This window comes from Theropithecus gelada, chromosome 6, assembly GCF_003255815.1.
Source record: "Theropithecus gelada isolate Dixy chromosome 6, Tgel_1.0, whole genome shotgun sequence".
NCBI classification, from domain to species: Eukaryota; Metazoa; Chordata; class Mammalia; order Primates; family Cercopithecidae; genus Theropithecus; species Theropithecus gelada.
In genome coordinates this window covers 167,556,480-167,580,617 of record NC_037673.1, presented here as the reverse complement: position 1 = coordinate 167,580,617, position 24,138 = coordinate 167,556,480, and the positions used below count along the sequence as shown (strand labels likewise).

The window sequence follows — 24,138 nt, the reverse complement described above, 5'->3', positions numbered from 1 at the left end:
CCCAGTGGGTAGATCACATGAGGTCAGGAGTTCGAGACCAGCCTGGCCAACATGGTGAAACCCTTACAAAAATACCAAAAAAAAAAAAAAAATTAGCCAGGCATGATGGCGGGTGCCTGTAATCCCAGCTACTTGGGAGGCTGAGGCGGGAGAATTGCTTGCACCCAGGAGGCGGAGGTTGCAGTGAGCCAAGATCACACCATTGCACTCCAGCCTGGGCAACATAAATGTGTTTTTGTAGTTAAGTATTATGAGTCAAAGTTTTTAAAGTTTATGAAGTTCAGTAAGCTAAGATTAATGAAGAAAAACATTTTTATATTTAACGTCTAAGTATACCATGTTTATAGTTTACAGTAATGTCCTAGGCTTTTCATTCTCACTCAGCAACTTCCATATACCGTGTTTATAGTTTACAGTAATGTCCTAGGCTTTTCATTCTCAGCAACTTCCCCTTCTGCAAGCTGTATTCATTCCAGTGCCCTATATAGGTATGCCATTTTCTTTATTTTTACCATGCCTCTGTTAGAGACACAAATACTATTGAGATACAAGTACCTATAGTATTCAGTTCACCTATACTGCACAGGTTTGTAGCCTTGGAGGCATGGGTTGTGCCTTACAGCTTAGATGTATGGTAGGCTATACCACCTAAATTCACGGAAGTAGACTCTGATGTTCACATGACGAAATCACCTAATGGTGCCTCTCTCAGCACGTATCCCCATCATTCATTAAGTGACCCATGACTACATATTAAGTCAAAACCATGTATTTTCTGCATTGATACACCTATTATTCTGTATTTGCGTGTTTTTAAGCTCATCTGCTTTCCCTGCATGGCCTTACTTTTTACTACTGTAACCTATTCTACCTGTTCTCTGGTTGAGACTGAAGGTAGCTCTGTAGTTACATTGACTATTGACTTATGAAAAGCTTGTCAGCCAACCTGTGCAACATGCCCTTCTCGGCACTTAAAATTGTTCATTCCCTTGTTTTTCAAAGGGTCTGGTCTGATCTAATCAACCGACTACCCTAAACCCAGTATTAACAAGCAATGTTCCCACCCAGACAGTGGTCTACAAATACCATTATTTCTAAGGGAGGCAGGGTTCTTTGGGGGAAATGGCCACTCCAGGTCTGAGGAAGAAAATGAGCAAGATGAAACACCCTGTAACAGAAGAAGTCAAAGAGTGATCAGATTACTGAGATCTACTATGACAGGAGCAAGCTTGAAGGGGATTCCCTTGGTCAAAAATAAAATATCAGCATCAAAAAAATACAGTGGGTTGAGATATATACAAATACAAAAAACCTGAATTAAGGTTAAACTCACTCACTGATTCCTTTTCACAAGCTGCTAGGTATCAATCCATCATTCTAAAAATTGGCAAAAAAGAAAAAAATCACATTAAAATCATTTCCAGCACAGAATGAAAGCCTGTCTGGGCACACTGGCTCACACCCGATGCCAGCACTTTGGGAGGCCGAGGCAGGCAGATCACTTGAGGTCAGGAGTTCGAGACCAGACTGACCAACATGGTGAAACCCTATCTCTACTAACAAAAAAAATTATATATATATATATACACACACACACACAATATATTTATATTTTAGTATATTTATATACTATATATATTTACATATTTGTTTTTATGTGTATATACAAACTTAGCCAGATGTGGTAGCACACACTTGTAATCCCAACTATTTGGGAGGCTGAGATGGGAGACTGCAGTGGGCTGAGATTACACCACTACACTCCAGCCTAGGGGACAGAACGAGAATAGATCTCAAAACAAGAAAGGAAAAAAATTCAAGACCACTTCAAAATGTTGGAATAAATAAAATGTTGAGTGATGTTTTTAGATTTCAGATACACACCCAAAGCAGCAAGCAGTTGGTATATTAAAATCAACACAAAAATTTGAAAGACAAAATAAAAGTCTCTTTCCCGAGTTTAAACAAAAAGGAATGAGAAAAACTATCCAAGACAATCAAACAAGTCTAAGAATGGATAGAAGTGGGAGATGAAAATCTCCCAAGGAAAACGGCACAGAACTGGAGAACATTCCCTCATCTGCTCAAACTACTGGAGTATATACCACAGCAAAACAATAGAAATGAAATCAGTATATCCAACTCAGATCATGTGTAATCAGCTTAAGGTAGAACATATAAAGGTGCTAATTAGTCCCCGAATATCCTCATATCTATGTGATAATTTTTCTCCTATACATCTGTAAGAAGTACTATTAGGCAACTTCAGCAAATAGTCACTGAAATAATTGCTTTGATTCAGACAAGGAATCCAGGTTGAGGTCAGGTGCGGTTGCTCACACCTATAATCCTAGCACTTTAGGAAGCTGAGGTGGGCAGATCACTTGAGGTCAGGAGTTCAACACCAGCCTGGCCAACATGGTGAAACCCCATCTCTACTAAAAATACAAAAATTAGCCGGGCTGGTGGTTCACACCTGTAATCCCAGCTACCTGGGAGGCTGAGGCAGGAGACTTGCTTGAACCCAAGAAGCGGAAGCTGCAGTGAGCTAAGACTGTGCCACTGCACTCCAGCCTAGGGGAAAAAAAACAAGAATACAGGTTGAAAGGCTGCTTTTAAGCTGTTTTAACATGTCAGATTTTCTTTGTGAGTGAGGCTAGAACAGGCGGATAGGGGGTCTAATGGAACATTTGGAAACATGTTGCATAGTTATAATTGTTAACTATCATCAGGAGGTGGGAACACAGCACTAAATCCTTATGATGAAAAAGTGGTTAGCTCCAGTGAACTATTTAGAATACTATTTGCCATTCCTAACTACGTAAATTATTTCTTTGACAAAGTATAAAGCAGTTAAATAAGTCAATAGAAACCGTGCTACTTTATTAAAATACTGAGTTTTATTTCACATGTATATTTTTGTCTCCCCACCATTTCCATGTCTGACCACCGCTACTACTATGTCCTATCATAACATTCCATACATACTTAAAACCAAGCAAAGGGTGGAGTTCCATCTTTAAAAACTAAACAGGCATTTTGGACAACACATTCTTGGCAATGGAACCTGGACAACATTTATCAAACACGGTAGGGAAAGTTCTCACTCTGCATTATAAAAAGGACAGCCAGATATCAACTGTTACAGAAATGAAATAAGACGGAAAATTTTTAACAAATTGTTTAAACTATTTTCTTAAAGAGACTTCCTCCACTGCCAGAGATCTTGAATAGCCTGGAAAAAAAAAAAAAAAGAAATGTGGTTAAGGAACCACAACACTTCACAGACATCAATAAATTAAATGCCTCTTTGCATAGTTCAACATCTATTTTTCATTCTACCACCAAATAGGTTAACTCTAGATAAAGAAATGACTCCAAGAAAATTTATGCTCAGATATAATTTAATTCCTAATACTTTAATCAGTCATAAAAATAATATGAATATACTAATATTTAATAGTTCATTTACTTAAGGAAATAAAGAGAAAGACCAGAGACCCATTTGGCCAATGTTACTTCCAACTTCACCTTCCCTGAGATCAGCTTTAGAGTTGGCCAGATTTAGCAAATAAAGTTAAACACCAGAAACGTATTCTGAATTGCCTGTGCATGTGTGCCTGTGCATGTGTACATTTAGAAAAAACTATCTGCTGAAGCTAGGCATGGTGGCTCACGCCTGTCACCCCTACACTTTGGGAGACTGAGGTGGGCAGATCACTTCAGCTCAGGAATTCGAGACCAGCCTTGGCAACATGGTGAAACCCTGTCTACTAAAAACGCAAAAATTAGCTGGGCATGGTGGTGTACAACTATAGGAGGCCCAGCTACTCAGGAGGCTGAGGAGGGAGAGTTGCCTGAGCCCAAGAGGCAGAGGTTGCAGTAAGCCAAGATCACACTACAGATGGGTGACCAAAGCAAACCCAAAAACAAAAAGCAAACAAAAAACAGCTGGCCAGACATGGTGGCTCACGCCTGTAATCCCAGCACTTCAGAAGGCCGAGATGGTGGATCACCTGAGGTCAGGAGTTCAAGACCAGCCTGGCCAACATGGCAAGGTGGTTCTGAATAAAAATCCAGAAGTTCACCAAGAACTAGAAAATGAGATGACAGGATTCTCTCAGCTGTCACTGTTTCACAGCCAATGGGTTCTCAGGTACAAGATAACTGAATACTGAATGCCAATATTAAATATCATAGAAATCTTTTTTTGTTGAGATGGACTCTCACTCTGCCACCCAGGATGGAGTGCAGTGGCACTCTCTGCAACCTCTGCCTCCCAGGTTCAAGCGATCCTCCTGCCTCAGCCTCTTGAGTGGGTGGGATTACAGGTACATGCCACCATGCCCAGCTAAATTTATTATTTTTAGTAGAGACGGAGTTTTGCCATGCTGCTTCCCAAAGTGCTGGGATTATAGGCATGAACTACCACGCCCAGCCAAAGATCTTCTCATCATCAGGTTCAAACAAATATACATTGTCATTGCTTGCATCTTGCATCTCTATGTCAAAGACGGGAAGCATTTAGTTTTGATAATCTCTAATAGTAATTCAAGTTATTAAACATTTACTATTTATTGCAGAAATTTCATTCTGACACGAGAATACTTTCAATTCTAGAGCAAGATAATACTTCTGGTAGGCTGGGCAAGGTGGCTCATGCCTGTAATCCTAGCACTTTGGGAGGCCAACTTGGGAGGACTGCTTGAGGCCAGGAGTTCAAGACCAACCTGGGCAAAAATACTTTTAAAAACAAAATACTTCTGGTAGAAGTGCTGGTTCAGTAATTTAATAGCTACAAAACTTTGTAGCTACAAGCCTTTGTTATAAAGTACAGAGGACCACTGCAACTTAATTGTTAAATTATCACTTTCCTTGGCTGTACTTGAAGAAATGCATCTCTTATGCTTAGTTGTTAGTATATATTGGTTATTTATGTCTGACTTTCCACTATTTTCAATATTAAATAACCTGTTGCATAATGCTTCAAAATAACCTGTTGCATAAAGTTTCAAAATAACTTATGCTCAATCAATGTTTAGTATTCCAAATAAACTCCCAAAACTCACACTTTAAACTTTGGGATTCAAATGTAGAGAAAAAACAGAATAGCAACCAAAAGACTGAATCTGATCATCTTAAAGCCCATCACTGCAACTTTAGCAAAGCCCAAGTCAAAATTAACCAAATCAGGGTTTTATAAACCCGAAAACTAAAAATTAAGGTGCAATTAAAATAACTGACCTGCTAAATATTATGGCAGAAAAAAACCAGCTAATTGCCAAATTTTCTGAAAAAAGCTGACTACAGGAAACCTAAAAACCATTAAATGCAGCCATCGGTTCTCTACACGATACCTACCTAACGCCCCTATTTAACCACTTTTACATTTTCCTTACACTTATAAGTCAACTGTAAATAAGAGCAAAAATAAATGCATAAACTGTATGTTGACTAAGACTTTCGTACTAATTGTAAAATCTAACAGCTAAACTCAAGCTTATATATCTAGTAGTAGCCACAATTTAGTGTCTTGCTTCCAGGTTTCACGTTAGGATGATTTTGGCAAAATGTATTTCCCATAAGATCTATGGAAAAAAAAAAAAAAGATCTCTACCAACTCCCAAAAAAGCAAAGACCAGACTGCCCCAAGCCGCCAAATGGAGCAACAAGGAAAACCACAGCAATTTCCTTAGCCAAAATAGTACCAAAAAAGTAAAACTGAATTCAATAACCAAGAAATAATTTGCCAACTATAGGAAATCTGGAAAATATACTAAAGTTATCGTCTCAGACTGCCAACTGTATTCATGTACATGAATTTTCAGATTATCTCATTAAATGAATTATCTGTGGCTAGGAACTTTTTAAAAAGAGCCAACACTTAAAAAGGGTAAAGGCAGAATCATAATAAATCACGAAAAACTTGGACTTCATCTTGTCCCCAGAAAATTCAGTTACCTCTTGGTCAGTCATCCGGAAGCAATTCTTCACATAATTGATGAACTTGGCTTCCACTTTGGGAAGAGAACCACCCTATTGAGACAAAAGCATTATTACAGGTAAGTAGAGAAATACACTGAGAGAGATACCTTTAGAAAATTCCTCAATCTGCAATGCTACTACATAGAGCAGTTTACTCCTTTTCCCTTCAACTTTCCAAGAATACTCAATGTCTTTTTCAGGGCCAGACAGCCCTATTGGGCAGCATGGCTAGTATCTCTATTCAAACAGATTTGCCAAAGGGTCAAACCTTCCCAGACGACCTCTCTAGGAACATAAAATAAAAGCTACACTTGAGATTCTACAGACAAACATGACATGGCAACTCAGCTGCTTATCTGTATTATCTAACAAGCCGGTTTTATCACCCAGAACCAAACACAACCTATAACACTCCTTTGGAGAACCATGTCAAGTGACCCAAACTGTTGTTTAAAAAAACAAACAAAACCCCACAAAACACTTGTTGATCACAAACCAGTTCAGAACAACAATGATCTGGTCATCAGTTAAAGATATATAAAGTTGAATGGGGAAAAAATTACAGTAATTACATTTCACTAATCACTCTTACCATTTCCTTCAAATTACGGATATACGCAAGAAACTACAATGGGGGAGAAATTACAGTAATTACACTTCACTAATCACTCTTACCATTTCCTTCAATTTCCTTCAAATTATGGATATAGGCAAGAAACTACAACAGTGTTGGCAATACCTGTAACTTTTTGTCACCAAAATTTCAAAACATTACTATTGCAAATATCTTGAAATGTTTATTTATCTCTACTTTGGAATTACCTTAAAGCACTGAATATATCTGTTTTTATTAAATTTAATACTTTTCCCTCTAAGTATCTTTTATGCATTTTTAAAAGATTGAAAAGGTTTTCAAATGTCCAAGGGACCTTGGCAGAATCGAGTATAGCGTTAAGAAACTTAACTGCCTCCAATAACCTAGTAAAATAAACCTCAATTTCCATTTCAAAATTATTGTCACATACATTCTTAATTGATTCATTCAAATATTTATTGAGCAGCTAAGGAGATACAAAGGCGATTTAAAACATTGTCAGAGGTGAGGCAAATGCACAAGTAATAGAAGCAAAGGGCAAGGTTCACTGAATCACAGCAGTCAGAAGAAAGTGCTTTAGGGAACCAAGAGTGAGATTGTTTCCAGCCTGAAGAGGCATGGGTGGCAAATCAGAAAAGGGGATTGAGATTAAAATAGAAGACTTCAGTCTGGATTGTTGATGACACTCAGTATGGACTATATTTGTCTCTCCTTTTCCTTTCTCCCCATCTTTGGGCTTAATTTACATGTAGTGCCCAGGGCTGTTCAATGCGCCTGCAATTAAACCAAGGAGATAGGACCATATTAAAATGGAGGGGAGGGGAATCTAAAATATGTCATTTTAGCATTGTATCCAAGGGACAAAAATCTGATAAGCAGGAAGGCTAAAGGGTTTCCAGTGTGACTAAAACAAGAAATATGTTCCAGTTCTAAAATATTTTTTCCAGTGGACTTATCACTGTACAAGGAAATCTACACAAGCCAACAAAAAATCTATAGAGCACAGGAAAAACATGGGGAAATGAGTTGGCAATTTTTCCTTACCACCCCACATTTGTTCTCAATAATTGCAGTCTAAAAGTATTGTTCATTGAATTAAAGCTTCTCTCAAATGTGCTTCCAAGGCATTTAAACCATTTATTTCATATCCTACTCAAGTCAATCAGACAAGAGACCTAATCGTCTTCCCACATTTCCATTATTTAAGACAAAAGGAAACTAGATTTAAACCTATTAGTCATTCACAAAATCTAGCTATTACTACACGTATTTAACTGGTGACAACTTGGTGTAAAGGGCAAACAGAAATGTCTCAATCTGCTGAAAATTACTTCTGACTAGGGTCAATCATGAATATTTAACTATAATACCAACCAACCAGTCTACTTTTCCAGCTGTTTGCAATTTTAATGAAGTCTCATACGCCCTCTGTTGGTTCTCTAGCATATCTTACAACCAGAATAGGTCAAGGCTTCTCACTGATCTATTTTAACATGGAAGGTCAGAATGTTATCTTGCAACCAGTGCACTACATTCCTTTTATAATGGAAAATAAGGCATATTTAATTTTGCATATGCAAATCACCATAGACACGATTATGTTTTATAATTCATTTTTTTAAAAATTCATACCACAAACAGGGCAAGTACATTAAACCAAAACAAAAAAAACAAGAAACATTCAAGTCTACGCAAACTAGACACATGCAATTTGAGCAGGGAGAAAGTTTTTTTTTAAAATAACTTTACTCACTTTTTCTATACTTGCTTGCATTTTTGCTTTAATGTCTTCTACGGAACTAGGTCCTTTTGGTGTTTTAGGAGTTTTTTCCTGTTTTTTGAAGGATTCTTGTCCCTGAAAAGGAAATGAACTTCCAAAAGGTCATAAGAATAAATACAACTCCTAATTTAAAACCCATTCTATCTGGATTTCCTCAAATAGTCTTACAAAACTCCCTTATAAAGCTAATTATACAACTGGAATTATCAATAAATTCACACCACACAATTTTGTTCTTAAAAATCTTTCTTGTAAGATTAGCTAGGCATGGTGGTGCATGCCTATAATCCCAGCTACTCAGGAGGCTAAAGCGGGAAGATTGCTTGAGCCCAGCAGCTGCAGGCTGTAGAGAGAGCTATGATCATACCACTGTACTCCCAACTGGGCAAGAGTAGGACACCCATCTTTTTTTTTTTAAAAAAAAAAAAAAAAAAAAAGGAGTAACTTGGGAGTTCACTTTTTTATGCACAATACTCAGTTCAAAAAATGAAATCAGAAGATCCCTAAGAATAAAGCAAGAAAGTCATTGCAGTCTGATGCCTGGGGCCCACCCCAGACCAATTTCATGATAATCTCCATAAGCAGAGCACAGTATTGGGTTCTTTTAAAGTTTTTCTCCTTTAAATTCCATTTTCTGCAAGGAAGAGTGTAAGGCCAGAAAGGAGACCATCACACCCTGTCTGGCCCTAAATGTTCTACTTCAATCTAATATGCAGCCAAGGTTGAGAATCTCTACTCTATGCAGGTATACTTTTCAACAAAGATTCCTTACAGGAAACAACTATTGACTTCACAATCATAAAAAATTCAGGCCAGGTGTGGTGGCTCACGCCTATCTCAGCACTCTGGGAGGCCCAGGAGGGCAGATCACCTGCAGTCAGGAGTTCAGGACCAGCCTGGCCAACGTATATAGTGAAACCCCACCTCTACTCAAAAATACAAAAATAAGCTGGGCCTGGTGGCACACACGTGTAGTCCTAGCTACTTGAGAAGCTGAGGGAGGAGAATCGCTTGAACCCGGGAAGTGAAAGTTGCAGCAAGCAGAGATCACGCAGCTCTAACCCAGACTCGCTGACAAAGCGAGGGTCCGTCTCTCTCAAAAAAGTCTGTTGGTTTCCCCCCGCCACTGGAACCCCAGCAGCACATTACTTAGTATGTTTGTCTGTCTGTGTGTACCTGTAACACATAACAAGCTGATTTTTTTTTTTTTTTGGAGGCAGAGTCTGACTCTTTCGCCCAAGCTGGAATGCAGTGGTACAATCTCACTGCACCCTCCGCCTCCTGAGTAGGTGGAATTACAGGAACATACCACCATGCCTGGCTAATTTTTGTGTTTTTAGTAAGGACGGGGTTTCATGATGTTGGCCAGGCTAATCTCAAACTCCTGACCTCAAGTGATCCCACCAACCTTAGCCTCCCTCCCAAAGTGCTGCTGGGATTACAGGAGTGAGCCACTGCGCCCGGCTGCAGCAAGCTGATTTAAACTTTAAAACAGCAATTACAGGGGTTCTATAAAGGCCTATGAAATTTCAGACACACTAGATTCTTCCACAGTAGAATCTTTTTTCCCCGACTATATCAATGAGACCCATATGTAAATGTAACCACTTACTTTTGATCTTGGTGTTGATGATGGTTTTGAGTCTTTTCCATTCTGATTTGACTTTTGTGCATTTTTGGCTGGAGTATCTCGTATAGACTGCAATTAGAAATTTATCTTAATCACTGTCCCTGACCCCAGCAACAGTGCAAACAGAACTGTCCAAGCCATGTAAGAAAAGCAGCAACCACAGGCTGGGCGCAGTGGCTCACGCCTGTAATCCCAGGACTTTGGGAGGCCGAGGCAAGTAGATCATGAGGTCAGGAGTTCAAGACCTGCCTGGCCAACATGGTGAAACTCCATCTCTACTAAAAATGCAAAAATTAGCTGGGTGTGGTGGCCTGAGTCTGTAATTCCAGCTACTCAGGAGGCTGAGGCAGGAGAATCGCTTCAACCCGGGAGGCAGAGGTTGCAGTGAGCCGAGATCGCGCCACTGTACTCCAGTCTGGGTGACACAGACTCCGTCTCAAAAAAAAAAAGAAAAAAAGAAAAGAAAAAGCAGCAACCACTTGAACAAAAGGTTACACAAGACTAACAAATTGGGTGGAGGGCTACATGGATAAAGAAAACAGACCATTCCCCACTATAAGTTTTCTGTAGTCCTCCTAAGGACTAATTTTCAGTATGAGATGATCTCCCACACCAGCTTCCCTCAACTACAAAACAAGCAAATAGCACTAAAAAATTACTATTTCTATTGTTAGTTTAACAACCTTGTAGCATTGTATCTACTCACTTTCTTCACTGGTGCTTTTTCTTCAGCTTCCTCATCATCAAAATCATCATCATCATCACTACAAATGAAACATCAAGACATTAAGCACTTTCAAAATTTGGGAGTAGACACAAGAATTGAAAGCAGGACCTTGACGTGATTATTTGTGCACCGTGTTAATCGAAGCATTCATTGTTCACAACAGCCAAGAGATGAAAGTAACCCAACTGTTAAATGGCTGAATAATGAAAATGTATATGCACACACGATGAAAATCCTCTTGCATGCTACATGACTGAACCTTGAACAAAGTAAAATAAGCCACCCACAAAAAACACTGTATGATTCTATTCATTAAGTATCCAAAAGTAGTCAAACTCAAAAGAAATGGAAGGTATAATTGTGATCACTAGGGGCTGGGAAACAAAGCTGCTCAATAAGTAGTTTTGCATGAATATACACTATGCCAATGTATAATATATGTATATTTAAGTAATGTACAGTTACATTAAACTGTACACTCAAATAGAGTGAATTTGTGTTTAAAAAAAAAAAAAAAAATTAAAGACCTAAATAGAAACATTCCATGTTCAGATATTGCCAAGATGGCAACACTCCCCAAATACACAGGTTAAATACAATCCTTAGAAGACTCCCCAAGCTGGTTTCTCTGTAGAAATAGATCCTAAAATTTATATATAAACCCAAGAGTCGGCAGTGTCTCACAACTATAATCCTAACACTTTGGGAGGCTGAGGTGGGAGGATCTCATTTGAGTTCGAGACCAGCCTAGGTAACATAATGAGAACCCTCTCTACAAAAAAAAAAAAAATTTAATTAGCAGACTTGTGTGTGCCTGTAGTCCCAGCTACTTGAAAAGCTAAGGCAGGGCCGGGCGCGGTGGCTCAAGCCTGTAATCCCAGCACTTTGGGAGGCCGAGACGGGTGGATCACGAGGTCAGGAGATCGAGACCATCCTGGCTAACACGGTGAAACCCCGTCTCTACTAAAAAATACAAAAAACTAGCCGGGCGAGGTGGCGGGCGCCTGTAGTCCCAGCTACTCCGGAGGCTGAGGCAGGAGAATGGCGTGAACCCGGGAGGTGGAGCTTGCAGTGAGCTGAGATCCGGCCACTGCACTCCAGCCTGGGTGACACAGCGAGACCCTATCTCAAAAAACAAAAACAAAAAAAGACACTTAAGGGACCCAAAGAGGCCAAATGCAATCTTGAAAGGAACAAAGCTAGAGAACTCACACTTGATTTCAAAAAATCAGCTGTAAGACCTACGAAGGGGTCAAGGCACCATGGCTCATGCTTGTAATCCCAATACTTTTTACAAGGCTGAGGCAGCTGGATCACCTGAGGTCAGGAGTTTTGAGACCAGCCTGGCCAACAGGGAGAAACTCAGTCTCCACTAAAAATACAAAAATTAGCCAGGAGTGGTGGCGGGCACCTGTAATCCCAGCTACTCAGGAAGCTGGAGCAGGAAGACCCAGGAGGCGGAGGTTGCAGTAAGCCAAGATCGCACCATTGTGCTTCCAGCCTGGATGACAGAGTGAGACTCACTAAAAAAAAAAAAAAAAAAAAAACACTGCAAAGGAACAGTGTTGTAACTGTTCTTACCTGTTAAGGATAGACACATACATCAACAAACAGACCAGAAATAAATACGTATATTTATAATAAGTGATTTTTTTTTGTTTTTTGAGATGGAATCTCGCTCTGTCACAGGCTGGAGTACAGTGGCGCAATCTCTAATCACTACAACCTCTGCCCCCCAGGTTCAAGCGAATTCTCCAGCCTCAGCCTCCTGAGTAGGTGGTACTACAGACACAAGCTACCATGCCCAGCTAAAATTTGTATTTTTAGTAGAGACAGGGTTTCACCATATTGGCCAGGATAGTCTCTATCTCCTGGTCGTGATCCACCTGCCTGGGACTCTCAAAGTGCCGGGATTACAGGCGTGAGCCACCGTACCGGGCCGTAAGTGACTCTTTTAAAGGTTGCCAAGATCCTTCAATGGGGAAAAAATAGTTTTTGAACAAATCATTTGGGGAAACTGCTCATCTACACCCCAAAGTCTGTATTTGGACCCCTCCATTCACACCATACACAGATATTTACTCAAAATGGAACAAAGCGCTAAATAAAGCTACAGGACAAAACTCAGAATTAAGGGGGTAAATTTTCACAACTTTGAATTTAGCAATGATTTCTTAGGATTGACACCAAAGGCACAAGCAACAAAAGAAATCAGACATAAAAATTTAAAACTTGGTCAAAGGCCACCATCATGAAAGTTAAATGACAATTCACAGAATAGTGGAAGATAATCTGCAAATCATGCGTCTGATAAGGTGCTTGTTTGCAGAATGTATAAAGAATTCTTAGGCCCGGTGCAGTGGTTCAACGCCTGTAATATCCCAGCACTTGTGGGAGGCCGAGGCAGGCCTGAAATCAGGAGTTCAAGACCAGCCTGGCCAACATGGTGAAACCCAGTCTCTATTAAAAATACAGAAAATTAGCCGGGCATGGAAGGGATCGGGGGATGCCTGTAATCCTTGGAAGAAGCAGGGGAACTGCTTGAACAAGGGAGGAGGAGGTTGCAGTGAGCAACAGCCAAGATCACATCATTGCACAAGCCTGGGCAACAGAAAGAGACTTGTCTAAAAAAAAGAATTCTTGCCAGGGCACAGTGGCTCACAGCTGTAATCCCAGCAGTTTGGGAGGCAGAGGGAGTTGGATCACTGAAGACAGGCATTTAACGACAGCCTGGCCAACAACGGTGAAACCCCTTCTCCTACTAAAAATACAAAAATCATAGGAAAGAAAAAAATTCTTACAGCTCAGTAAAGACAAAGAGAAGTAACTGGATATTTTAAATGGGTAAAGACATCTCCCCAAAGATATATGGCCAATGAATACATGAAAAGATGCTCTAATAAAGACTAATAATAGTCCATAGGTCTGAAATGCAATCAAACCCACAACTAGCACTTCATATCACCAGGATTAGAGAGTCAGATAATGGCAAGTGAGGGTGTAGTGAAATCAGAAGCCCCATACACTGCTAGTGGGAATACAATGGGTCAGCCACTCTGCTTTAGGTGTACACCCAAAAAAAATGACATGTCCACAAGCGTTCATAGCAGTCAACAAGTAGAAGCAACCCAAATGCTCACCAACTGACGCATAACCAAATAATATACCCATACAATGTATTCAACCATAAAAATACATGCAGTTCTGATAATGCTTTCACATGGACGAAACTTGAAAACACTGTGCTAGGAAAACAGTCGCAGAAGTCCATTCATGCAAAATACGAGGGACAGGAAACCTACAGACAAAGTTCATTTGTGGCTGACTAGAGCTGAGGAGCATGAGGGGTAATACCTATAGAGGACGATTTCTCATTGAGGTGATGAAATGTTCTAAAATTGATTGTGGTGATGGCTACACAACTAAGCACACTAAAACCACTGAACTGTACACTATTTTTTTTCTTTTTTGAGTTTTACTCTTATTGCCCAATCTGGAGTGCAATGGTGTGATCTCGGCTCACTGCACCCTCCGCCTCCCAGGTTCAAGCAATTCTTCTGCCTCACCCTCGGTAGTAGCTGGGATTGCAGGTACCGACCATTACACCCAGCTCTTTTGTATGTTAGTAGGGATGGGGTTTCACCATATTGGCCAGGCTGGTCTTGAACTCCTGACCTCAGGTGATCCGCCCACCTCGACCTCCTAAAGTGCTGGGATTACAGGTGTAAACTGTACACGTTAAATAGGTAAATAATGGAGGGGAGTAATCCAATCGAGTCATTGGAGGGCAAGTCAGGCAGAAGTCTGTATCAGCAAATACTAAGTGGTTCCCGTTTAATTCAAAAAACTGAACATACTGGCCTCTAAATCCCAATACGGCAACTTCAAGTAAGAAACATCTATCTTTCCAATACCGAAGAAATAATTTCTGTATTTAGAAAAAGTATCATAACTTTAAAAAGTTGCCACGAATAGCCTTTAAAGTGCTTTTTAACAGTGATTTTGTCATTACAAGTTTCTGGCATTAAAACCCAATCCCGGCAGGTGCCTCCCCTGTGCTAGAAACAAGATGAGAATGCTTTTCTTAAACGTTTCTTCTTATTCGTTAAAACAAGTCTATTAAACTACTATCAAAACAGCTATCAAAACTACTATCAAAACAGCTTTACTGGCAGGGCGTGGTGGCTCACACCTGTAATCTCAGCACTCTGGGAGGCTGGGGTGGGCAGATCACCTGAGGTCAGGAGTTCAAGACTAGCCTGACCAACATGGTGAAATACCATCTCTACTAAAAATACAAAAAATTAGTTTGGCCACGCTGGCATATGCCTGTAATGCCAGCTACTTGGGAGGCTGAGGCAGGAGAATCACTTGAACCCAGAGGCAGAAGTTACATTCCAGCCTGGCGAACAATGCACTTCAGGTGGGGCGACAGAGATTGTCTCGAAAGAAAAAAAAAAAAAAAATGAAAAAAGAAAAAATCCAGCTTTACTTAAGAAATTCCCCAATAAATTAAAAAAGACATTTAAGTGTCACATATTATCAAGATATTACATACATCTACACATAGGATACATCAGCACTATGCACATTATCTAGCTTTTCTTGCTTAAATCAAGAGTCAACTAAGCCCACACTATCCCCTTTCCATCCTCAAAATGGGATCACTGATTTCCCTTTTTATCTGTTTAAAGGGTTAGATTTCTAAGTAACTATAACAAACCTTCCTGCACCTCTTTGCATTTTCATTGCCATCTAGCATATGCTGGGCCCTTGCCATCTCACCACTGAAGTTTCTATTAAGACTTGTTTGCCTCAAAGCATCCTTTACCACTATGCCTAGACCTTAGTACGCTTTCTTCAACTTATATGAAAACTTGCAGCAGGGAATGGTGGCTCACGCCTGTAATCCCAGCACTTTGGGAGGCCGAGGCAGGCGGATCACCTGAGGTCAGGAGTCCGAGACCAGATTGGCCAACATGGTGAAACCCCATCTCTACTAAAAATACAAAAATTAGCCAGGCATGGTGGCAGGTGCCTGTAATCCCAGCTACTCGGGAGGCCAAGGCAGGAGAATTGCTTGAACCCAGGAGGCGAAGGTTGCAGTTAGCAGAGATCATGCCATTGCACTCCAGCCTGGGAGTCAAGAGTGAGACTTAAAAAACAAACAAACAAACAAAAAACATTGTGGTTACATCATGAATTTACATTCATTGTGTCTTGCACACATAAGACCAATTATAAACAGTACTTTATACCAGTGTGCATGTAACTGTTTATACCAAGTTTGATCCAGTTTAATATAAAAAAATTAATGTTTCCAATCATATTTTAAATCCCAAGAAAAATCTTAATATCCCTTTTAGGATCTTATTTTTGTCCATTAAGTGTCTACATAAAAGCACAAGCCAAAATCCTTTTGGGGAATAACAAACCTTCAGTAACAATTTGTAAAACGAATATAGAGCTATTTAGTCAGATTTTCTTTCAACCCAATCTAATTAACTTCACCATAATACATACCAGGCTTGATGGGTATAACATCCACTAAAAATCTTTAAAAAAAAGGGACATAATCAAACTTTGCAAATGCTATATAGCCTACCCTTCTGAAGAGTCACAAGTCACAGCACTGTAAAGGCTCATGACCCAATATCCTTTCAATTCAGCTCATTTAACTTAAACTGACAACAGATGACCACTTGCCCTTTTATTATAAACTATTACACAGGATGGCTTTTCATAAATGACTTTTATAAAATCCTCATGCATATGATGTCAAATTCCTTTTTTTCTGTTAAGATTTCAGAAGTGTATCAAATTTCTAAGATCATACTTACTCTTCATCATCATCATCTTCATCATCATCATCATCATCTTCATCAGCAGCAAGTTTTACTTTTTTCTTTTAAAAGAAAAGGCACATACTCATGAACAAGAGCTGTTCTATCACCAAACTAAAATCTGTAATACAAAACCTATAATAAAATTGCCATCTCTACCTGTGGAACCTTGCTACCACCTCCAGGGGCAGACCGCTTTCCAGATATACTTAACAGTTTCACATCCTCCTCCTCTTCATCTTCTGACTCTGCATCTTCCTCCACAGCTAAAATACAATTTATTAGACATTATAAAACGCAAGCAGCAAAGAAATCAGAAAAAAAAGAACACTGATAGCATACAGTAAATATTCTAAAAACTGAGATTTCTATTTTTTAAAAAAAAGAGCAAATGGGAAAAGGAACTTTTTAACAAAGGTATTCTGAGGCCTAACGTTCAATGCAAGAAGCCCGAGCAGGGTGGCTCCTGCCTGTAATCTCACTTTGGGGAGGCCAAGGTGGACCACTTGAAGCCAAGAGACCAATCTGGGCAACACAGTGAGACTCCATCCGCACATATACAAAAAAAGTTAGCCAGGCGTGGTGGAGTGTGCCTGTAGTTCTAGCTAGTCCAGAGGCTGATGTGAACCCAGTAGTTCAAGGCTGTAACAAGCTACGATCACTGCACTCCAGCCTTAGAATGAGACTGTCTTTATTAAAAAAAATTTTAGGCCAAGCACAGTGGCTGATGCATGTAGTACTAGCACTTTGAGAGGCCAGGGCGTGCAGAACACGTTAAGGCCAGGAGTTTAAGATCAGGCTAGCCAACTTCACGAAACCCCTTCTCCACTAAAACTATAAAACACAACTAGGCTTGGTGGCACACGCCTGTGGTCCCAGCTACTGGGGAGGCTGAGACAGGAGGATCCCTTGAATCCCGGAGGGAGAGGTTCCAGTGAGCCAAGATTGTGCCACTGTACTCTACCCTGGGTGACAGATCAAGATTTTGTCCCCCCGTCCCAAAAATTTATTTGTCCTCTCCAATTATAAATTTCTAGACTCACACTGGAATCTATTTTAAAGACAGTAGTACTATACCCATGCTTTAAGTCCAAACTGGGAACCAAGCAACTGCATTAAAGAGAATAAACTAAGTAGTATAATACATAAAAATAACATACCTACTAAGTGCTGTCCACTAATATGCACTGGCCCTGAACCACACTTCAACCTTAAGACCACTGGTGGTGTTATTTCAAAGCCCCCAAGGGAAACCTAGAAGGAAGAAATTTTTAATCACTAAACATACGAAGAAAATGTACAATAAACATTACAAGCAAACACATAAGCCAAATCAACAAACCAGTGAACCTTTTTTCCACCTCTGATAAACTAGCAGAAACCCCCATGTTCAAGAGCTGACCATTGAACTTCAGTGACAGAAGATAAAGAACCACTTTCTATCTCTTTGGCACAACGAAATGACACCAAACCTACCTTAAAACAGAATTAAACCTTGACACAACATCCAAAGTATACAAGTGCCCTTACCGTTGGCTGTACAGACATTTTCAAAGTTGCCAGTGTTACTTTAATTGGACTGCCTTCATAATTCATTGCCTCTGCTTCAACAATGTGCAATTCATCCTTTGCACCAGCCCCTAAACTGACCTGTGAACAAAAAAAAAATACCACTTCAACTTTGAGTTCCACCTATTTTACACCCCCCCACCACTAAATGTTATATGCAGCCATGCGTCACTTAACCACAGGGCTAGGTTCTGAGAAATGTGTTGTTAGACAATTTCATCTTGGTACAATCATAAGAATGTGCTTATACTAACAAACCTAGATGGTATAGCCTACTACACACACCTAGGCTACAAACCTGTACAGTATGTTACTGTACTGAATACTGTAAGCAACTGAAATACAATAGTAAGTATTTGTGCATCTAAGCATAGGAAAGGGCGGTGGTGGCTCATGCCTGTAATTCCACAGCACTTAGGGAGGCTAAGGTAGATCATGAGGTCAGGAGTTTGAGACCAGCCTGGACAACATGGTAAAACCCCGTCTCTACTAAAAACACAAAAATTAGCTAGGCATGGTGGCACATGCCTGTAATCCCAGCTACTTGGGAGGCTGAGGCAGGAAATCACTTGAACTCGGAAATCAAGAGGTTGTACTGAACTAAGATTACGCCACTGCACTCCAGCCTGGGTGACAGAGGAAGACTGTCTCCAAAGGAAAACAAAAACAAAAACAGGAAAGGTACATTAAAAATAGGGTATAATAATCTTACGTGACCACCGTTGTATGACCCATCTGTTGACCCAACAGTTGCAATGAGGCACATGACTATGACTTTTTAAAAAAACAAGTATAAACCTATCACTGTTACCTCAGAAAACAAATCTGTGCAATGCTATCCTCAGGTTTTGTGATCTTGGCAAATCAATTTCTCATATTCAGAAAATTTAAGAAATGCATAAATATGGATACACACAATATAGATCACCTAACTTATTTATTGAGCAACTTCTAAGTTGAGAGAAAAGCTAGTCTCTGGTAGACATGTAAGATTATCGATGCCTTTTACAAGGGCTTTATAATCCAACTGAAGAAAATAAGGCAAGTTTAACAATGTGACTGGATTTTACATGGTTACCAAATGAGTATAGATGCCAAGTTCTTCATCAAAGATGTACAGACAGTGAGGTACACACAATACCCAAGTGTAAGAAATAGTATTTTATAAGCAGTCAGCAAAGGAAAAGTCTCAAGCCACATGAATAGAAACTAAAAGGCTGAAATCAAGTAGGGTTAAGTAGTTTATTTTGAAAGTTTAAGTACCGTTCTTAAAGATAACTGGTGCTCATTTTCATCATTATCCACCTTAAAGTGATAATCTTTGTCGGCCTTTAGTTCACAACCTGTAAATGAAGAAAAAAGCAACTCTAACAAGGAGAAAAATAACACTGAAACTTAAGTGTGGGTAACCAAAAAGGTCAGGTCTAACTTTTGAACTAGTTTTTCACAATTTTAGCTACCAGAGGGCAAAGCAGAATGATCAATTCCTAGATTTCTTTAACAGAAACCTCTACAAACAAGTAACACCCATAGAAGTCTACAATTCTATTTTCTCATCATACCATATTTCATCTCTAACTACGCTGATAGGCACTGTTACTCTGCATACAGAAACGAGCTCAACGGTTTAGTAAATCTGAACCTAAAACAATTACCTGAAACCAAATGTAATGTCCAATGTTAAGTTTCCCACTATTTAAAACAGCTGATTTACCCACCTAAATTCCCAAATGGAAAGTTCGAAATGAGAATGGTTACAAACATTACAAAAGAAAAACGACAAAGGTAAAAGAACCAAAGCTTGCTACAGGGGTCAGCACTCTACTCTTTAAAGCAACAGAAAGTGACATACGCCTGAAACTATATTCAGAAACTATGTTTAAGACAAGGAGGGTTGTTTCCAACAGTTATCAGAAAGTACTGATATAAATTTATCAGAATTCTCAGTTATCCAAAACAGCTAGGAATTAAAGCCTTCATGTTTTAAATACATGTGTCTACTGCCACTCCATCCATGCATGGGCAAAATTCTTTAAAATACTGTCAGAATAAAAATTTTAAATAATTCCATTTAACTACCATCTAACTGTTACCAATATATATACATGCTTAAATGTGAAGAGGTTTAATTAACAAATCTCAGCACGGATAATGAACAAGATAAAATTCACGGTAGGATTCGCACTTACTTCAAAGTCTGAATAGTACAAAGATTAGGCTTCTGTAATTAAACCTACTGACATTAAAAACCCAAGTGGGACTCTCCTTTTTGGGGCAGGGATACCGCAAGTCGAAGGGGGTGGTGGTCCCAAAATTCTGGGAATAGTTTTAGGTCTTGATCTGACTCAAATCGAACACTCTACGTGTTTCTTGTATTTAAATAAGCGGTTTGGTCAATGCCGCACAAATGGCGGCATGCGAGGACGTCCCCCTAAAACGAAGCCTCATTAATATTCACGAAGCAGCAGCTACGAGTCAAGGGTCTTGGTTTAGTTTTAGCCTCTTTGCCTATAAGTACAACCTTCGTTAAGTGAGTTAATCTCTGGGCACCAATGCCGTCATCTGCAAAGTGGGGCTAGCTCCACCTACTGCAGTAAGACAGAAAAGGGGCTCAAAAAAAAAAAGCTGCCATCACAGTACATGCTGTAAGCACTGAACAAAGGCCTCCAGAATCCTAGTGTTACCAGCCTCTTAACATTTCCCACTTCAACTGAGCCACAGCATCCCTTGATCTGGAGTAGCAACATGCTGGTGAGCCCCGGATGTAGTGCCCACACCCCCCTCCCTCCCCCAACCACGTGGCAACCACGTGCTCCCAGCGGTTGCGGCCTCCTCACGCCGCGCCGCGCCTCCCCTCCCCCAGTAACTGGCCGAAGCACGCGAGTGAAGTCTGGGTCCGGCAGCTCCAGACTGTGAAGTCAGAACCACGCCAGGCTGTGCATCTACCCTCTCCAACAAGCAGGCCCATGCTTCCCGGTAAACCCAGCCTCCAGGACCACAAACCCGGGGCCTGGGATCAGAAGCCTACGAACGAACTCCGTTAGAAAATAAACCACGCCTGGGGCTCCGCGGCGTATCCCCGGCAACGGCCGAACTTCCAGGCGGCCAGTTCCGCTACACCTCAGGCCCTGGGCCTCGGACTGCTCACGTTCCAGGCGCTTCAGGCCGCTCGTCTCCTCCCCCTTCACGCCTCCGGCTCCCTCCGCGGCTCCAATCCCACCAGGTCCAGGGCTCGGGCAGCTCTTCCCACCCGCTCAGGCCTCCAACCGGTCTGGCGGTCTCCACCAGACCCTGCTGCAGCCGGATTCCCTCCCCTCACCCCCACCTTCACCGCCACCAGGCCCCGCTCGGCCTCGCTCCAGCTCCCCCCTGCAGTTACCGAAAAGATAGTTCTGGGGCCTCAGGGGGCTCATGTCCATGTCCATCGAATCTTCCATCAGGTGGCGGCACGCACTTAGGTGGGAGAGAAGGCGGACGGAGATAAACGAACGCTGCTCCAGAGAACAGCCGCGCAGGACGGAATCTCACCAGGGAAAGGACGCAAGCTCCCCGCGCTTATATATAGCCCCTGAAGATCTCGCGAGCGCTTCTCAAGTCCCGCCTCCGCGCGCGTGCTCCGGAGCCTTCCCACCACCGTACCGTAGCCCTCCTGCGCAAGCGCTCTTCAACCACACTCCTTTCTACCTCGCCCCCCACCTCCTTCCAGGTACTCCGCGGGCTCCCACCGAGCACGCGCGCTCGTACACTGGCCCCACCCCTCCGCCGCTGTCGCCTGTGCGCACGCGTGCTTTCCAGTCGTAACGCGCGCTCCCCACCTCCAACACTTCCACGTCCTCTCCCGCTCAAGCGCTCCGGCCTCCCGCCAAGAGTCTGCGTAGCCCACCCTGCAAAATGGCGTCGGCAGCTCTTAGCTGTGTTAGATATGGCGGGTTGTTAGCTGGCTGGGAATGAGCCGGAGAGCACCTCGATTCACTTTCCCCATACTCTAGTGCCTTGCAAGCCTCCAAACAGGCGTAATCATTTCAGGATTTTTTTTACTTGCCTGAAGGCTTGGGATCGCAGTTAATCGTTACCCCAAAGTTCAGGTGCCGGAGAGAGTGAATTGCGGCTTATTCTTTGTTAGGAAGGAAAGATGTAGCTACCGGCCAGGCTTACGGAACTGTGTTTTTACAGCTCTGCCCTTCCTGAGAAAACATCTCCAAAGTCCTCATCTTTATGTAACTTGGGGGCCTAAAGGGGACTGAATCAGTCTCCAAATGAGCAAGGACATCGCCCTAAGAGAGCTCGGAGGGTGGGCAGACTCTTGACTTCTTGCCGCTCTTAATCTTTAGGATTCCTCCTGAAAGAAAGCGGGTGACTTATAAGAACTACAGAAGCCTTAATCGAATATTTGGTAGCGAGTATGGGAATTAACATTTTAAGCTACACCTTGACAAACTCCGAGGTACCCCAGCAGCCCCGGGCATTGGGGCGTTCTGAAGACTCGTAATCTTTTTTTTTAGCCTCAACGTATCAAACAAATTTAAGAAGTGAGGAATACAAATGATAGCCTCAGAAAGGAAGACCCTCCCCCCACCCCAAGGCATTATTTCTTACAAGAAAATTATAGAGACGATTTCAGCATCCATCAAAAGAGGAATGAACAGTTAAATTATAACATATCCATAATATGCGTTAGTTGTGGACACATACTAACGCATAATATGGATATGTTATAATTTAACTCTTCCTTTCTGAGAGCGCCTGTGTCACATAAAGCTTTGAGTCACTAAATTTGTTATGTGTTTTTTTTTCTTTTTTTTTTGTGGAGACAGAGTCTCGCAGTGTTGAGTGTTGTCCAGGCTGGAGTGCAGTGGCGTGATCTCGGTTCAATGCAACCTCCGCCTCCCGGGCTCAAGCAATTCTGTCTCAGCCTCCCGAGTAGCCAGGACTACAGGTGCATGCCACCACGCCCGTCTAATTTTTGTATTTTAGTAGAGATGGGGTTTCACTGTGTTCGCCAGGCCGGGCTCAAACTCCTGACCTCGGGTGATAGGCCTGTCTCGGCCTCCCAAAGTGCTGGAATTACAGGCATGAACCACCGTGCCTGTTTTTTTTTTTTTTTAAGTAGACACTAGGCTTCACAATGTTGGCCAGGCTGGTCTTGAACCCCTGACCTCTCAGGTGATCCACCCACCTCTGCCTCCCAAAGTATTAGGATTACAGGTGGGAGCCACCACGGCCAGCCAAGAATTATTTTAAATTCTAATTTGTACTATAATGTCATTATGGTTACACTTAAAAATTGTTACCTGTTAAAGATCCATACTGAAGTATTTGTAGGTGAAATTATGTATCTGGGATATTTTGTTTTATTATTTATTTATGTATTTTGAGACAGGGCCTCACTCTGTCACCCAAGCTGGAGTGCAGTGGCTGGATCTTGGCTCACTGCAACTTCCACTTTCCAGGTTCAAGCAATTCTCATACCTCAGACTCCTGAGTAGCTAAGGACTACAGGCCCACGCCACCACGCCAGGCTAATTTTTGGATTTTTAGTAGAGACAGGGTTTTGCCATGTTAGCCAGGCTTTATTTTATTTTATTTTTGTTTATTTGTTTGTTTGGGACGGGATCTCACTCTGTCATCCAGGCTGGAGTACAATGGCACAATCTTGGCTTACTGCAACCTCAGCCTCCTGGGTTCAAGCAGTTCTCCTGCCTCAGCCTCCCAAGTAGCAGGGATTACAGGCACCTGCCACCACACCCAGCTAATTTTTGTATTTTTAGTAGAGACAGGGTTTCACCATGTTGGTCAGGCTAGTCTCAAACTCCTGCCCTCAGGTGATCCACCCGCCTCAGCCTCCCAAAGTGCTGGAATTACAGGTGTGAGTCACCACACCTGGCCACTATTTTATTTTATTTTTTTAATTTTTTTAAAATTTTTTTTTTTTGAGACCGAGTCTCACTCTGTCATCCAGGCTGGAGTGCAGTGGCATGATCTTGGCTCACTGTGACCTTTGCCTCCTGA

General features: G+C 41.4%; 1 protein-coding gene across 8 annotated transcripts; it reads right to left on the bottom strand.

The window, feature by feature from the left end:
* Positions 1–2,877: 2,877 nt before the first annotated feature.
* NPM1 (nucleophosmin 1) lies at positions 2,878–22,398 on the bottom strand. 8 transcript variants are annotated; one of them, XM_025387336.1, is made up of 12 exons: positions 21,509–21,868; positions 19,393–19,472; positions 18,091–18,210; positions 17,721–17,814; positions 16,720–16,826; positions 16,558–16,622; positions 10,697–10,754; positions 9,973–10,059; positions 8,334–8,435; positions 5,962–6,036; positions 3,593–3,606; positions 2,878–3,225 (listed from the first exon to the last, which is right to left on the bottom strand). In XM_025387336.1, the coding sequence occupies exons 1-12, from the start codon at positions 21,564–21,566 to the stop codon at positions 3,189–3,191; spliced, it is 897 nt and encodes a 298-aa protein (XP_025243121.1). In that variant the 5' UTR covers positions 21,567–21,868; the 3' UTR covers positions 2,878–3,188. The 8 variants fall into 8 exon arrangements, 6 of the variants coding, with proteins under 6 accessions (XP_025243121.1, XP_025243120.1, XP_025243122.1 ...); XM_025387335.1 differs by lacking the exon at positions 3,593–3,606 and adding an exon at positions 22,285–22,398 and having other exon boundaries at positions 2,879–3,235; positions 21,509–21,582; XR_003119792.1 differs by lacking the exon at positions 3,593–3,606 and having other exon boundaries at positions 2,879–3,235; positions 5,962–7,354.
* Positions 22,399–24,138: the final 1,740 nt, after the last annotated feature.